This window comes from Myotis lucifugus, unplaced genomic scaffold, assembly GCF_000147115.1.
Source record: "Myotis lucifugus unplaced genomic scaffold, Myoluc2.0 scaffold_132, whole genome shotgun sequence".
In the NCBI taxonomy this organism is placed as follows: Eukaryota; Metazoa; Chordata; class Mammalia; order Chiroptera; family Vespertilionidae; genus Myotis; species Myotis lucifugus.
The window spans coordinates 2,520,227-2,536,953 of NW_005871180.1; the positions used below are offsets into that span (position 1 = coordinate 2,520,227).

Consider the following 16,727-nt stretch of genomic DNA (forward strand, 5'->3'; position numbering starts at 1 on the left):
GGCTGTTGTAGTAGGAAAACTGGCTTTTCTTTGATAGCATTTAATTGGAATTAAAAGATTCTTGAGCTGTAAACATTCTTTATTTATTCAGCACACATGAGCAGGCATTGTTTTATCACCATCATAATTATGGTGTCCTTTAAACTAGCTGATAGCAGGAAAGATAAGGAAATGTGCCTGTAGCTTCAGATCAGGTCTCCCTCCTTTCTTTTTTTTCCCTCCCTCCCCTCTCTCTCCACTACCCTTCATTCCTTTCTTAGTCACTGAGTCCCCCATGGCCCTTGAGATGAGGAAAACAGGAAAATTTGGCCTAACCATTTTTTACATCATGAAAGTGATTTGTACCACACTCTCATTTGATGCAATCTGTAACTTTCTAGTCTCCTATGTTTATAACTGCTTTTTAGCTTGCAATATCTGCTATCTGAAGAGTTGCTCACCTGTATAAAATTTTGTCCATTAAGGTTTGTTGCTTCACCTTTGTCTAATTCAGAAAGCACACTCTTAGGGCTTTTTTTGAACAAAGGCTCACAAAAAACCCTTTACCTCCAAGGATTTGCAAATTTATAAAGGCTGCATAGAATTCAAGATGAGTCAGGGGGCAAAAAAAGGGTAGGAGGTCATTGCATTTTGATTATGGGTCAGTAGACAACATGGCATATACTGTGTCCCAAACTTCTGTTAAAAACAGGATTTTTAAATGCCTAAGAACAGAAGGATGGGCCCTTTTGGAGATTTGCCATGATTTGTTTGGACGAGACAAAAAGAAAAAAAATAAGGAAAATATACTAAGTTATAATTTAAGTTGTTTTTTAATTTAGCCATTTCCTCCTCCTCTATTCTCAAGTTCTCCTCCCAAACAGCAAAGAACATGTGAGATTAGATAAATTTAGGTAAGAACTGTTGACTATCACACAAGCTTTTATTGTCTTATATCCTCAATTAACTTAACCATATGAAGCTTTGAATTATTATTTTAGTCTTTGTTATAAGTATGATAGTTACTTTTGGCTAACAGCACAAAAAGCTTCTTTTATTCTCCTAACTAGTATACGTACATTGTTGAGGCCTTTGTGATGTTCCTTGGTCTTTTCTGTCTGAATTCACTTTGAACAAAATGTGCCCAGCAATCTTTAAAACAAATGTATATGGTGAAGAGTTAGGCAGTGGGGATGGTGATGGGGGGGTGCGGTGATCCTCATTTAAATTACGTATGTATGGATGAAAGCTTGGAAGGAAAAGGATTATTTTAATGCTCTTCAGTACTTTGATTATAAGACAGTTGTAGTGTAGAAATACAAAAGTACTCTTAGGTTTTCCTTCAGATTTTCAAAAGAACTTTCCCCATTAGTAAACTATTTCTGCAAATTGCTATTGCATTTCCCAGCTAACCATTTAAAAGACTGTAAATGTCGTGTGCATTACTTTGCCCCAGAAGAAAGAGGTCAGACTGAATTGCAATGGTATTTAAACATGAAATATGGTAAAAATAAATCAAAATAGATAATCTAAAGGTAAATTTGGCACATTCACACAGGATAAGTAAAGACAAATATGTTCATATCTTCATAGCCCATCCCTTTAAAACCTGAAAGTGCTGATTTTTTTTTTTACAATAAATGTAGATGTAAGTGAACATATAGAATGTATTTCTATCTGTATTTGTCACAGAGGGTTCTTTAGCAAGCAGCTTTGTTTTCAAAGCTAAAATACTTTTTATTATAGTATATAGATTATGCATTCCTCACAGAGTAAATAATCACATTTAACTTACAAACTCAAAGCCTTTCATTATATATACCTAAATTCTCAATAAGTAATTTCCTGGCCCCTCAGAGATGGATATGCACATAATGTTAATTTGGGCATATCCACCAACATATGTATATGAGTTTGAGAAACATAGAAGTTGATATATCTTTTCTTAAAAAAGAATTTGAATACAGTCCATCATCTGAATTGGGTTCATCTTTGATTGTAGAGGCGGCTGACATGGTCAACAAATTTATCAAAGAAATCCCCTGGCTTTTGAAGAATAGTACTTTATACATCTGGATCTGCACATCCAGGCAAAGTAAGTAAATTATTGCATAACTTTAAGCATAATTGATACCAGACACCTTTAATTTTTCATCCCCATTCTTTTGGCCAGCTTTCACATTAATAATCTAAGCCATAAATGTTGGTAGCTATTGATCGAACTCCCCTGTGTGCATGCAAATCCATCTTAAAGTCCCCTGCCTTTCATGTGTGAGCGCTCAGGGGCCTCTCCTAGATCTTTTTATGGGGATCGACCCCCAATGTGCCTGGAGAAGACCCCGGATATGCAACGTGGGCTGATGGCCACAAGAAAGCTGTCTGTCACATTCTCTGTGTATGTATGTGTGTGAATGCGCGTGCTCACGCCTTCACACATACACACACACACACACACACACACACACAACGATGGGGGAAGTTAAAGGAACAAAAGAATGTATTAGACAAGAAGAAAGATGTGTAATCGGAGTATTAAAAATGTATAAGAGTAAAGGTGTCTGGGTGCGCATACGAAGATATTCCTATAAATTGAAGGTCTAGACAAATTCCCAAATCCCCCAGCCTTTATATTTCTCTTTTTGACCCACCTGATTATACCCTTAGTTTAAAAAAAGACTTAATACTCTACTAGTTTTTAAAACCACCTATATTGTCAGTATTTTAAAGATTGAAAGAGAGGAAAGGAGAGGGAAAGAAGGTAATTTTGAAACGGTTACTAAATCATGTTGCCATATGCAGGAGGAATAGGAGTGTGTATGTGTGTCCGTGTGCGCGCACGCGCGCGCGGCCTAGTGCGCGCGCAGGCGCGCAAATCTAAATAGGAATCAAGAACAACTAGAACTACCTGCCCCCCCTCCCCCGAAAAAAAAAAAGAAAGAAAAGAAAAAAAGGCGTGGATGGGGGCAACGCTGTAGGCAACCTATTGTAATATCTTCTCAAAGGCTTTTTCTGAGTTTACTATTTCTTGGCTGTTTGATCGAAATCTTAAGGCTGGGGGAGGGGAATTGGACGGGAGTTGGGTGGGAGGAAGAGGCTGGCAGTATATAAGTGCATCAGGAGGAATTTTAAAACATTGTTGCTAGCAATTGAAAGACTGTGGTTATTCTACCTTAAAAAACAAACATCAGCATCTGCTTTTCCTGGAAACTTTGCTTTCTGCTTAAACCTTGTGCATTTTCCCTCCTGTGAAAGTGAAAGAGAAAAACGCGGTGTGATGGATCCAGATGCAAAAGAAAGCCAACTCGGTGGATGGTATTAGCTGTGACGAGGCATTGTTCATTGCCGCCTGTGGGTTACGTTTAAAGCCTGAAATATCACGAGATCCATTCAATGATCCTTCTCTCATTCAAGGGACAAAAATGTAATTTGCTGTAGCTCTGATTTCTTGGATGGAAATGCTAGCCTTAGATTTCAAAGGCAAGAACTAGACATCGCGGTTTGTACACACATTGATTAAGTTGAAGAGCGGCGATTACATCTGTGCTGAGTGCAACAGTAGTCCAGGGCTGACTTTTCAAATCCCAACCTCTGAGTTACAGACTCTCTTAAATAGACTTCCTTAATTTCCGGATGCACTTCTTGAAATTCCCAATTCTCTTCAAAATTCCTGGGAAATTACAAGAGATCTAAGGGTGGGGGTGGGGCACTATGGCCGAGATTTCATGCAAACTACCTTTTTGTATAAGATTCCTCAGTTTTTATCTTTTTTCTATTTTAGAGCTATATCTGCTTTTGCTAGCCAGACCAGAGGAGTGAAAGCTGGAACTTTTAAACGTGAAGGAAGAAATTATTGTACAATTTTTTTCTTGCAGGCTCAGAAATATCCATTTATTCTTTTGACCTCGCGGATGTCTATTTTTGGAGGAACAAGGAAACAAATGCATGGGTTACATTTATGCTGTAGTTGCAAACACCTAAGGGTTAAGAAGATTTTGCCGAATTTTGCAAAGCAGCCAACAAACCGCCTTGGGATTGTGGTAACACAACTGGGAAGACCCTTGCTCTCATTTGGCAATATTTTGGATATCCTTGAAAATGACACCAAAATATGCCTTAATTTGAATAAGAAGAGGTTAAACAATATTGATATTCATCCAAAGTGATTTTTTTTTTAAAGCAGATGCTTGGCTTTCGTGGGGGAAAAATGAGAGTTGTGGAAGATTCGTTTAAACTACCAAGTAAAAGCATCATAGATTACTGAAATGGTCTGCATTGTACATCAGCATTCTCTTTTCACCGTCATTACGTAAAACCTCTGGATGTACTTTGGGCGTTTTACGTTTTCTTTTCTTTGCTGCAGAAACAAGCTGCTCCCTGGAATTCTGACCTGCGGTGAACAGGACCTAGGCAAAGGCTGTGCTGGGGACTCTGGATCCCGTCCCCAGTCCAGCCTGGTGAATTGTGAAAAGTGTACACATTTCTAGCTTATCTATGCTTTGTTATGGGTCTGACGTGAAACTACCTCCTCCCTACACCATCCCCCAGCAGAGAACCCAAATCCAGATGAATTGTTACAGTGTTTTGGAGCTGGAGCCCTGAACTGCTTCCTTGGTCAAATAACTTTGTTTCTGGTTGTAAAAAAGTATTGCAGGAGGAAAAAAAAAAAAGGAAAATCGAGCGAAATTCAAAACGTAAGTCCATACTGGGGCGATTCACCGCGTGGGTTTAACTTTGGAGCTCGGAGCCGGTCTCCTTCCCCATTCCCATAAGGGAAATACCAGGCTATTCTGCACATTTTCACTTACGCTCCATTTTCCAAAGGAAAAGGGGGGTGGGGTGTATCTATTTAAGCTCGATAATGTTTTTAAAATGCTTTTCTTTGAAATAATAGCTGTAGCGGTAAAATGCAAATAAAGCAAAAAATAGGCAATATTCCTTTAAAGGCGAATATACAGGTTTGTTTTTTTTTTTAAGCGTACACACACTGGTTCAGATGAAGTCTGTGAGTCAGGCTGTTTCTGAGCTCCGATAGTTTAATGGAAAGATTTATATACCAACTGTATTATTTACTTTGGGAGGGGAGGTGGCAGTATAAGGGTATGCTAATTAGTGGGAGATTTTGGGGGGAAGGGGTGGAATATCAATTTTTATTGCATCACCTGTCAGGAGTGTCCAATCAGCGTTGGCTTTAGGGGAATTAATTGATGAAGGTGTCTCCGGACGAGCTCACTTCACTCTGTCATTTTATTTGTAGCTAAAGCAGCGACGGGAATAGCAGCTGCATTTCTTTTCTCTTTCTCCCTTCACATTCCATTATCAAAGTGCTCCAATGGAGAAGGAAGAAATAGAGGGGCCCAGGTACTGATCTGCATCTGGGACTTACACTAACACACTGGCAGATCAGAAGCCGGATGGTTTTTCCCCTCTTTTAAAAAAACGAAAACCAAAAAAACAAAAAGGCAAGAATCAAGTTAGTGTAATTTCACGTTTGTTGTTTTTTTTTTTTAATCGTTTTGTGTGTGTGTGTGTGTGTGTGTGTGTGTTCCCCCCCCCCCCCCCCAATAATTTCGCCTAGAGTTTGGCACTCCCTTCGCCGGGAATAACAGTCTTTGTTATTTTATTAGCAGGATGCCTTGAGACACACGCAGCATCTGGTGGAGGATTAACATACATACATGTGTATGTATGCGTCACGTATATATTTGCTGCAAATGGTGGGGATCATTTAGTGCCCGAGATGGGAGACCTGAAGTCAGGTTTTGAAGAGGTGGATGGCGTGAGGCTCGGCTACCTCATCATTAAAGGAAAGCAAATGTTTGCCCTCTCCCAAGTCTTCACGGATCTGCTGAAAAACATCCCGAGGACGACCGTGCACAAGCGCATGGATCATCTCAAAGTGAAAAAGCACCACTGCGGTCTGGAGGAGCTGCGGAAACTCAAGGCCATCAACAGCATCGCCTTCCACGCCGCCAAATGCACGCTCATCTCCCGGGAAGACGTGGAAGCGCTCTACACCTCCTGCAAAACCGAGCGGGTCCTCAAGACCAAGCGCAGGAGGGCCGGCCGGGCCCTGGCCACAAAGGCGCCGCAGCCAGAGCGCGCCGCGTCCGCCGCCAGCCCCCGCCCGGCTTTCTGGAAGGACAGGCACCAACTTTGGCGGGGCCTGAGCGGAGCCGCGCGGCCCCTGCCAATCAGCGCGCAGTCCCCGCGCCCGGGCGCCGCCGCCGCGCGCCCCGCCGCCCATCTACCTCAGATTTTTAGCAAATACCCGGGCTCGCACTACCCAGAAATCGTGCGCTCGCCTTGCAAACCCCCTCTAAACTATGAAACTGCCCCGCTCCAGGGAAACTACGTCGCTTTCCACTCGGACCCGGCTTATTTTCGGACTCTGCTTTGCAGCAAGCACCCGGCCGCCGCCGCCGCCGCCGCTGCCGCTGCTGCTGCCGCCGCCGCCGCCGCCGCCGCCTACTACCAGGCATCGGCGGCCGGGCCCCAGCCCAAGGCGGCGGCGGGCGCCGCCGGCGGCCCCGTGAGCTCGACCTATCGCTGCAAGCGCAAGCGCGGGGGGCGCCAAGGACTGCCTGCTCGCGCCTCAGGCCAGCGCCCGCCGCCTGCTGCTGCTGCCCAGGTCCCTACAAAGCCAAAGCGGCCACGGCGGCGGCCGCCGGGGCCACTTGCCTGGAAAGGTTTCATCTGGTTAACAGCTTCTGCCCACCTCCCCACCACCACCACCACCACCATCACCACCACCATCACCACCACCACCACCACCACCGGGCCCAGCAGCCGCTGCAGAGTCACCACCCGCCTCATCACCACCGGCCGCAGCCCCATCTGGACAGCTTTCCCGAGAGTTGCAGCAGCGACTCGGAGTCTAGCTCCTACTCGGACCACGCAGCCAACGACTCCGATTTTGGCTCCAGTTTGTCCAGCTCCAGCAACTCTGTGTCCTCGGAGGAAGAGGAGGAGGGAGAGGAGGAGGAGGAAGAGGAGGAGGAAGAGGAGGGGGTCACTGGGGCCTCGGATTCCAGTGAAGTCAGCTCGGAGGAGGAGGATTCATCCTCCGAATCGGACTCCAGCTCTGGCTCCAGCCAAGTGTCAGTGCAGAGCATCCGTTTCAGGCGCACCAGCTTCTGCAAGCCGCCCAGCGTGCAGGCGCAGGCCAACTTCTTGTACCATCTGGCCTCCGCCGCCGCTGCAACCCACCCCGCTGCTTTCGAGGATGCCGGCCGACTTCCCGACCTCAAGAGTAGTGTCAAAGCGGAGTCAGCGGAGGAATGGCCTCTGCAGAGCTGGGCCCCCAAACCGTCTCCGGTGTACTGCTCAGCCAGCCTGGGGAGTTGTTTCACAGAGATAAGGAACGATAGGGTATCTGCGATTACATTCCCACACTCTGAAATTTCCAGTACTGTAAAGAGAACTGACCTGACAATTAACTGCCTGGCAGAGGGGGACTCTTCACCTAGCCCAAAGACAAACAATGTATTTCCACAACAAAGAATACTCCGAGAAACTAGGAAATGCCTGCAAGCAACTCCTACTACACACTGTGCAGATAACAACACAATAGCTGCTAGGTTCTTCAACAATGATTCTTCACTAGCAGCAGCGAAGTCAGAAAAAGATTCCAAAATCCCCCCTTGTGTTGAATTTGCTACGGATTTGCCCTCTTTGCAGACTGATCCTGGAGTGGATGCAGCAGCAGCAACGAAAGCAGAGAATCCCTGCACTGACACAGGCGACAAGACACTGCCACTTCTGCACAATATTAAAATCAAAGTCGAAGACAATAGTGCTAATGAAGAATATGAACCTGACCTTATTACAAATAAGCTAAAGTGCGAGTGCAATGATACAAAGGGTGAGTTTTACAGTGTGACTGGGAGTAAAGAGGAGGATGCCTTGCTAACCACAGCCAAGGAAGGGTTTGCATGCCCTGAAGAAGAAACTCCTTCCTTAAAGCCACTGGCTCTGAGACAGGGCCTTTCATGCACTTTAGGTTCTCCAAAACCTGAGGATGGGGAATATAAATTTGGTGCCAGGGTGAGAAAAAATTACCGGACACTAGTCCTGGGAAAGCGACCTGTACTTCAGACACCTACAGTCAAACCAAATTTGAAATCAGCTAGAAGTCCTCGTCCTACAGGTAAAACTGAGACACATGAAGGAACACTGGATGATTTTACAGTTATAAACAGACGCAAAAAGGTAGCCAGCAATGTAGCGTCAGCAGTGAAAAGGCCATTTAATTTCATGGCAAATTTTCCTTGTCCACCATCACTCACTATTGGGAAGGATGGGGATTTGTGGCCTGCATATTCCTTAAACACCACTAAGGATTCCCAACCTCCTCACAAGGCCCATCCTATCTGGAAATGGCAGCTGGGCGGTTCTGCAATACCTCTTCCACCTAGTCACAAATTCAGGAAATTTAATTCATAAAAGTGTTTTGGAAGATATTTTCTTGAACCATATTACCTTCCTTTTGTTGTAAACTGCACAGGATGGTTTGTACAAGTCCATTAATATGTTACACCCCTTTTGGAGTCCTGGTTTATCACATTTTGAAGACAGAAATCGGATTACTTTTTTTTTTCCCATTGTGGGTTTGTGTTTTTTTTTTTTTTTTTTAGTAGGGTGGGGGTGGGGTGGGAGAATGCTTGGTTTACATTCCACAGACTACTTCAGGCTAAAGACTCAAGTAAAACTCAGTTATTACGGTAGAGCTGGAACACTTTACTGTTTTAATGCTAATAATGCACCCGGTACCTCAATTCAACTGCTACAAATAAATGTCAAAAGGTTGAATAATAAATATTACAATGAGCCATTAAGTTTATGCACTAGATTTCAGACCTGAAAGTGTAACTTCATTCAGTGAAAGTTTGTTAGGTTACATAGTTACACAGTGAGGTAGCAAGAAGTTTCTGTGAGCCCAAAATGTTCTCTTCTGGAGCTCCTTTGTGGGGGTATCTTTTTCCTTTTCTCCCCTCATTCCCTCTCCAAAAGTAGTTGCACTTAATTTTTCCTTTTTTGAGTGGAAAGATTGGGGAGTCCTGATTGAATGCTGGTAAAAGCTGCCTCATATATACCGAGTAAAATAAATATGAGATTGTATTTCTTTTGTAAAGGGTGTGATTTTACTTTTACAGCCACTCCTTGCAATGGGAAGAGTCCTTTTTGTGTTCTCACCCAAAGGTTTTACATAAGGTGACTAGTACCTTCGTCCTGCTTACCTTGTAGTCTGAACATGACTCCTCAAGCTTGCAAAACAATTAAAATTCAAACTTGCAAAACAATTAAAATATTTCTCTTTAGAGCAGGATATTTTATGGTCTGACTCCTCATGGTGTCAAAGCATTAAAAACTCCCAAGAAAAGTAAAATGAATCAGAGTTATAAGAAAGCCCAAATCAAAAATAACAGTTATTTCAGGGCTTTTTGGTACTAGAACTCAGGCACTTGGATTTTATTACATTTTACTTTTTCTGCATCTCTCTAAACTTCTGTTTTCAGACCATCCTGTGTATAGAGCAGGAGAGTTTCTACTGCAAGTGACAATCAGAGGTGACTATCTATGTTTGCACTTAAAATCAAAGTAGTTCAACATGCAAATGGCTAGGGTCTAGCCCTTGGTAAGGGCCATGCTGGTGTACTATGTTGTGATGATGGAAGCAGTAAATCAAAATTATGGAAATTTGCACTGTTGAAAAGCATGCTTTAGCTTTATTTTCAATTAAAAACACTGTTTAAAATTCCTGGTTCCATACATTTCTACTTATTCCAGATTGAAGAATGGTTAACAGAAATGAATGGTTTTGTTGACATTTTCACTTGTAATGTTTTTGCCTGAAAGAAATGCATTTATTGGGTGTAGTGTTTTGTTGTAATACCATTTGATGATGCCAGTGAGTTTCTGTGCAAAACACTGGTAGATTTCTTCCTAAATGAGGACAAAACTTTATAAACTTGGTACAAAGCAAGTGCAAAAAGTTTCAGGTTTAAGAAAGTGAAGCAGAGATCAACTGCTATTTTAATGAAAGTTACATCTAATAAATTTTGGTCCACCTCCCTTAGCCTCACAAATTATGTATCTCAGATCTTTGCCATCTGAAACTTAAGGAGCTGCATCTATAGATCATAAATCACAAAACAAAACAAAACATCAATGAAATGTTTACTGTGTGAATTTAAGTCACTATTTCTCATGGAAATTCAGTCTCCCCCCCCCCCCCCCTTAACCTTTTAATTCCTACTCCCTTTGAAACTTTTCTTTTGTCTATAAATGTTTCAGATAGATCTGGATGATCTCAGCCCTAATTGCTGTATATGCTCTGTGGTTTGACTCTTATTGTAAAAGACAGAGGCTGAGCATACCTGCATCCAAATACATTTGGATGGAGTAAACAGATGCTTTGAACTGCCTCCCTTCCTTTCCTTCTTGAATGTTGCCAGATGTAAGTGCACTGGATCCTTTTTTATTGGCATGATAGATATGGTAAAAGCAAAAATTGGGGGATGTTATCCTTGACTTCATGTTTGTGCATAATTCCAAAGACCAGTACAAGTTACAGTTAAAGCACCAGAAAGCTGAACAATTGGCTTCTCAGTCTGCGTTCTTTCCTCTTTGGAAGGCAATACAGACATTGGGTGCAGTGAGTTGTCTTACAAAATCAATCTGTAAAAAGTGTGACATGCACACACTGGAAGTCTGTCATTTCCAGTCTTTAATTACTGCTAAGTCAAAAAAGTTCAAAATATGATGCCCATTATATTTAGACTAGGACTTTTCTTATTGGTTATGGAATCACTGTTATAAAATTATAAATTGAGAATATATTTGAAGCCTACAGATCTTGGGTGTGGGGGACCACGAGATGGAGTAAGCATGCTTTAAAACAAATATACCCTATAGAATTTCTGACATAAAATATCAGCCTCCAGCTTTGACACTTGGTCTCCAGCCCTCAGAGAATCAGTATTTTCGGTTTATGGGAGCTGGAGAATGAGCAGCATGGAGGCCCAGGCATTCCAGAGTGATACCATCAAAAGGAAAGAAATTAAGTAGTCAACACAAATTTCATCCCACAGTACTCCTACAAGCCAGCCAACCACAGCAAAACTTTGAGTTGGGGCTTCTGTTGGGAAAGTGTACCAAATGATATTCAGCCACTTGCAAATACAAGGTATTCTTTCAATTTCTGGTAGCCCCTTAGCTGTTTGCCCATTCTGCTGTGGGAATTATTCTTAGGACAATTTATTTCATTTTGGTTGTCTTATGACTAATGACAACATCTAGATTTCCTAAGATACTATAAATGTGCCATTTGTTCAAAAATTTAAGCCTTATTGAGAGAAAAACAAAACTTACCTCCATTGACAGATTGCATTTTTACATTTAAATGTTTTCAGGTGATAGAATATTTTTTTAAAAGGCACTATATGGTCCCAGGAGTACTGAGTGTTGATTCCTGTGTCTAAAGCTCAACACTTAAAGACATGAGGAAAATGCAGGAAAGGGCTCTTTCTCTGACTTTTTGAGGAAAGAAGCTTATTTTGGGTCTCCTAGAAAAGTAGTTTCCTAATCAGATTGTGAGATGAAGATTTAATTATTTTTTAAAGAGATGTGTGTAGTCTGTCTTCAACAGCCAGGTTATCTGCCTTTTCTGAAAAGGCAGCTTGCTCTTATTCAATGATTTACTTTTTAAAGTGGGTGTTCTTTCCTACTGGCTTACTTGATTACAGTGGAGTAATCTCAATAATGGTTGTTTATTTTAAAATCAACAACAAGGAGCCACCACTAAACAGCAATAACACAAACTAGATGGGCTGGTGTGTGGATTTTTATCTTATCTGTGTCTGGGTGACTGTAGAAATTCCTCAAAGTTCCAGTCCCAAGAATTGGAAGTTTCTGCTGATATGAGAATGATAGTTTTGTTTGCATGCAGGAGAGATGTAGACTAATTCCTCAAAAGCATTTTTTTTTCTTTCAAAGAAAATGAGAATCCTCATGTTTAAAAAAACACATTAAAAAATAAAGCATTAGCATCTACAAAAGACAAAAAAATGTGGTGAGTTTTGCTTCACCTTACAAATAACTTCCTGCTGAAAAGGGTGTGAAAAAGGGAGTTTCTAGAGCCAGACTAGGGGTAAAAATTAAAGGCTCCCCATCAACTAACCTCAGGAAATTGGCATGGAGGAACAGGGCATTCACCTTAGGGAGTCCACCCGCTCGCCCTGGTCTTCCCTGGGATTTTCCCATTCCTGGAAGAACTATTTTTAATGCGAGCTTTGATTTTGGTTTGCTCCCTAGGCCAAAGGGCGTTTTGCAAACTAGCCTGGGGGTGGGGACGTAGGGCCGAGCTAGGAGGTGGGGGGAGGGCAGCATTTTACCTGTTTGGCAGACCCTCTTTTGCTATTAAAAAAAAAGAAGAAGAAGAAAGAAAGAAAGAAAAAGGGAGGGGGGCTCCGCTATCATTCTTAGCCCAAGCCCTAGGCCCCTGCTCCTTTCTCGCTCCTTTTCAAACTGTGGCGGCCTCACAAGCTCCTACTTTAAAAGGCCTGAGATGTTTTGCATGAAGCCCTCACAATAGGGGTTGAGGGAATTGACAGTTTCAAAAACAAGGCGTTCAGTCCTTTCCAGCTGCCGGGCCCGCTCTCTCGCACCAACTCCTCGCTGCTCACTGCTGGTGGCGTCCCCGCGAGCCGGCGGCCTCTCCCTCCCCTGCAGCCCGCGCTCCGGCCGCCCCTCTCCGCCCCGGGCTGTGTTTGTAAACAGGGGTCAGTGTCTAGGGCTGCTGGCGCGGGGTTTGGGACTGGCAGGCCGGCAGGAAGGCAGGGGACGACCCGGGGGCCGAGCGGATTTGGGGGTCGCTCTCCCCCTCGCTGTCCTCCCCGGGCGTCGATCTCTGGCCGCCGCGGTGACCCAGGGCAGCCCTCCGCTGTCTGGCCTGGGCCACCACCACCACCACCAGAAAGATGTGTAAATGCCGCCATTTTGCAAGGTGACAAACCAGTGTCTTTGTGACTTTTCCTCCCGCCCAGGTCTTGCTCTCCTCTGAATGGGTGACCCTCTTGCTCCCGGGCAGAAGAGCCCTTCACCCCGGTGCGCGGCCGCGCGGCGGCGCAGCCTTCAGGGCTCAGCGGCCTGGAGGGGGCGACAGGGGCGCGCCCAGCCACGGCCCCGCGTCCCGCCGGCCCTCGAGGACCGGGCCGCCCCCCTCCCTCTGCGCTCCTTTTGTGCGTTCTGGGGCCATCTCCGCCCCCGCACAGGCACCTTCGCGCCCAGGCCGCATTCTCTCCCCCAGGCAAACGTGCCCAGCTTTGTTGCACTGGGCGGAGGGCTGGCCAAGGCGTCCAAAATGCGGGTGTGGAATGCAAGTGGCAGAGGGATGGGGCTGCACACGGGGCCAGCCGGCCTGGCTGCGGACGCCTCCCGAGAAGTGGCCCCAGACCAGGGGCCGGGCGATCCCCAGTGGGCAGTGCGCGGGGCCGAGGCCTGCCTGGGCTGGCGCCCGGCTCCCGTCCCTGGGACTCTCGCAGTGCCTCCGAGAGCGGAGTGATGACCTGGAAACGCGAGACGGGAGACAGTGACCTGGAAAAGGGTTGGAGAGGTTGGAGCCCAGCAGAGCAAACAAAGCTGCTCCTGTTGGGAGAGGGGACCCTGGGGTGCGCGGCGGCTAGGCCCCAGGGAAACGCGGCGAGCTGGTTTTCCCGGGGGTTTGAAATGCAGCCCCAGCTGTAAAGTGTGTGAAATTACGCACTGGTCTCTTAAAGAGTGCCTAATTTATAGTAAATAGCCAGGTCTTTGTAAATGGCTTTATTATGTTGTTTCTTGTTAATTGTTGAGAACATCGCCATTGTTGAGTGTGAAAGGCTTTATGAGCTAACCTGGTCCTGGGCGCAATCACAGGGCAGTAAATGGCCGCCCGGCCCAGAGGCTCGCGCTGGAGCGCCGCCGCGACCTGTGCAGACGCGGTGTCCTCCTGGGAGCAAAGGGCCGGGGCTTCCAGGCTTTCCGTAAGGACGTGGCGTGTTTGGAACTCGTGGGCCCCCAAGATAGGCTGGCCTAGTGAGAGGAGGAGGACCGGGAGGGCCGGGGCGACCCCGACCGCGAGGGCCGTGGGGAGGCAGGGCGGCCCGGCGCCCCGCCCCGGCCCCAACCTCGACCGCGGCCCGGAGGCCCCGCTCCAGCACGCTGAGGTGCAAGGGGTTCTCGGGCTTTGTCTCCAGGTCTCAGCCGCGTGGAGCCCGGTTCAGCCAACCTGCGGGACGCCCGAGAACGCCGGGCCGGGGGCGGGAGGGGCGACAGGCCGAGCAGTCCCCGAAGGAGAGCTCCAGACCCCTGCCTGCGCTTCCTCCTCTTTTGTTTAGCCTTCTCTTTCCCCTTCCTTTTCTCTCACGTGCGATCTCTCTCTCTCTCTCTCTCTCTCTCTTTCGCTCTCTCTCTCCCCCTCCCGGCCTTACTCCCTCCTGAAATGAACTCAGAAGACAGGAGAAATAAGGTGTGTGTGTGTAACGATTTCTTTAGTCTAAGATAAGACATTCCTATCTCCTTTTCCCATCTCCCTCAGGTCTCTTTCCAGACCGTTGGGACCCGGGAAGGGTACCGGCAAACCCAGGCAGGCGCTGGGGTCAATAGATTCACTTGGAGGCGAGAACCTCCCCCACCCCTGTCCCTGCAGGCCTGGCGAGGGCGGGCGCAGAGCGCCTCCCCGGGCTCGGCCCGCGGCCTTCCCAGGACTGAACACCGAGTGGGTTCGGGGAAAAGCAGCAGCAGCCTCTGCGCTCTGGCGGTGCAGCTACAGAGAGGGAATTTCCTCGTGAGCCTACACTGGGGGGGAAAACCTGGGGTAGGTGGACTGTGCTTAAAGGTTTGAACATTAGCAAATGCAAATCTCAAGGAAATGTTAATTCCAGTCAGAAAAACCTATATTCAGCTATCTGCCTTCCCTTCTAAGATGGCCCTCTGCTTGCACACTCTCGCTCTCTCACCAAATTACCTAGCGCGTGAAATCCCTCTGGGTTTAAAGCACTTGTTTGGCAGATTCGTGTATAACCCATATTAACCATGCACTTTCTGCTATTCCTCTTGTGACTGTCCCTGCCTCTTCCTTCTTTGCGGAGAGTATGATGCATTTTATTTTAGCCCAATCGATGCATCGATGCGCGCAAATACTGGGATAACCCAACCCACACTTCTGCCATGGAGGCTGCTTTCAAAATTGAGTTTGGGGATCAATACTAAGTTGAAATGCTCCACATTGTAGGAATTCACCAAATTCAAGCCTTTGGGCTCCTGAAGCCCTTTCCTGACCGATTAACAGCACTCGGAGGCAGTAACTGTGGTTCCACCGTTCCTGCTTCTCAAAACAGGATGTTTTCATCATGTGTATTTGGCTTTCCCTAAAAATCACTCCCGGTTTACAAAAACACTCCCCCAAAACATGTGGAGTTAAACCCTGTCAATGGCTTCCGGGCAGGTCTCCTCTCACACTTGCATTGCTGCCTGCCATTCCTTTCTCTTCTTAGAGCCATGGTGCTCTGAAAACGTTTGCTCCGTTGAATACAAGTTTTACTGGTCAGGGAGCAGCCTTTTCCTGGGCCATTACTTGATTCCCACCACTTCTTCCCCCAGAGCCCAGCTGTGTAGGTTGCAGCACAGCCAGCTCTCTATTCTGTGGCAGCAGCCATGGCTGCAAGGCGGAGTGGCGCCTCACTAGGGGGAGGGCAGTTGGTTGTCCCCTTGCAAGGGACATTAAGGCTAGAGACATGGAGGACAGGGAATTTTGAAAGGACCTTAAGACAACCTGCTGCCCACAGATAGGTGTGTCTGTGTAGTTTGAAAAGAACATCCACAGGAGAAACAGGCCAACTATCTGGGATACTAGAGTATCCCTGACTCCTGAGCTCCTGCTGCCTGGAACCTCCTTTTTGGGAGGACTGGAGCAAGACAGAAAGAAGTGGACAGGGAGTGGCAGGCAGCCGAGAGGCTCTCCTCGTAACACCCAGTTATTCACATAATCAGTGTCATCAGTATGTTTGTGTTTGACCCTTTTGGATGGAAGAGCCTTAGCAATCAATAAACTTGGACCCTAAAATATCGTCATTCTAGCAAAGAAGAACTGCGCACAAGTCTGCAAAGGCCCTTCCCCAGCCGGGATGCTCAGTAGGAAAGGAGGGAAACAGAAGGGAAACAGTCTGAGTGGTTGTCTGCCCTCTTCCCCAAGCCATCAAAACAAGCAAACAAACTCAGTTTTCCTGGAGACTGGGCAATTGGACAAGCACAGGTAGGGCACAGAAAGGTTGGAATGTAGTTCCCACCGTTGGTGCTTGCCCTCTTTAAGAGCAGTTTAAGTTAGCACCAGGAACAACACAGTCCTTGTGGTAAGTGATGAGCAGTAGAGAGGAAAACAGTATGAGAGAGAGAGGACACTAAGCTTAGGCTGATACCCTCCCTTCTGTGAAAGTTAGAAATGACACAAATATGTAAGAGATGTCAAGGCTACAACTTGGCTAGTAGGCAAGTGTTTCAGTCTCTGAAATGACTGGAAAGGACCTAGATTCTTGGATCTCAGAAATAAAGGCACATTTTACATTCATTCCCCCTCATGTCTCTCTTGCTGTCTCTTTTTCCCTCCCTCTCAAATGAATACCCTGATTGTCAGTGGTGCAAATGTGAGAGATTAGTTTTCTTCCTTTACATTAGATTCATATATGCAGAGCAGTGGATGGTTAAGCTTTCAGATG

General features: G+C 46.0%; 1 protein-coding gene across 1 annotated transcript; it reads left to right on the plus strand.

Annotated features, from left to right (window-relative positions):
* Nucleotides 1-5,571: 5,571 nt before the first annotated feature.
* SKIDA1 (SKI/DACH domain containing 1) lies at nucleotides 5,572-8,556 on the plus strand. Its single transcript, XM_006109856.3, is given in 3 exon segments — nucleotides 5,572-6,541; nucleotides 6,543-6,611; nucleotides 6,613-8,556. Coding segments are annotated over 3 exon segments (2,703 nt in total). The 5' UTR covers nucleotides 5,572-5,716; the 3' UTR covers nucleotides 8,422-8,556.
* The last annotated feature ends 8,171 nt before the right edge of the window (nucleotides 8,557-16,727 follow it).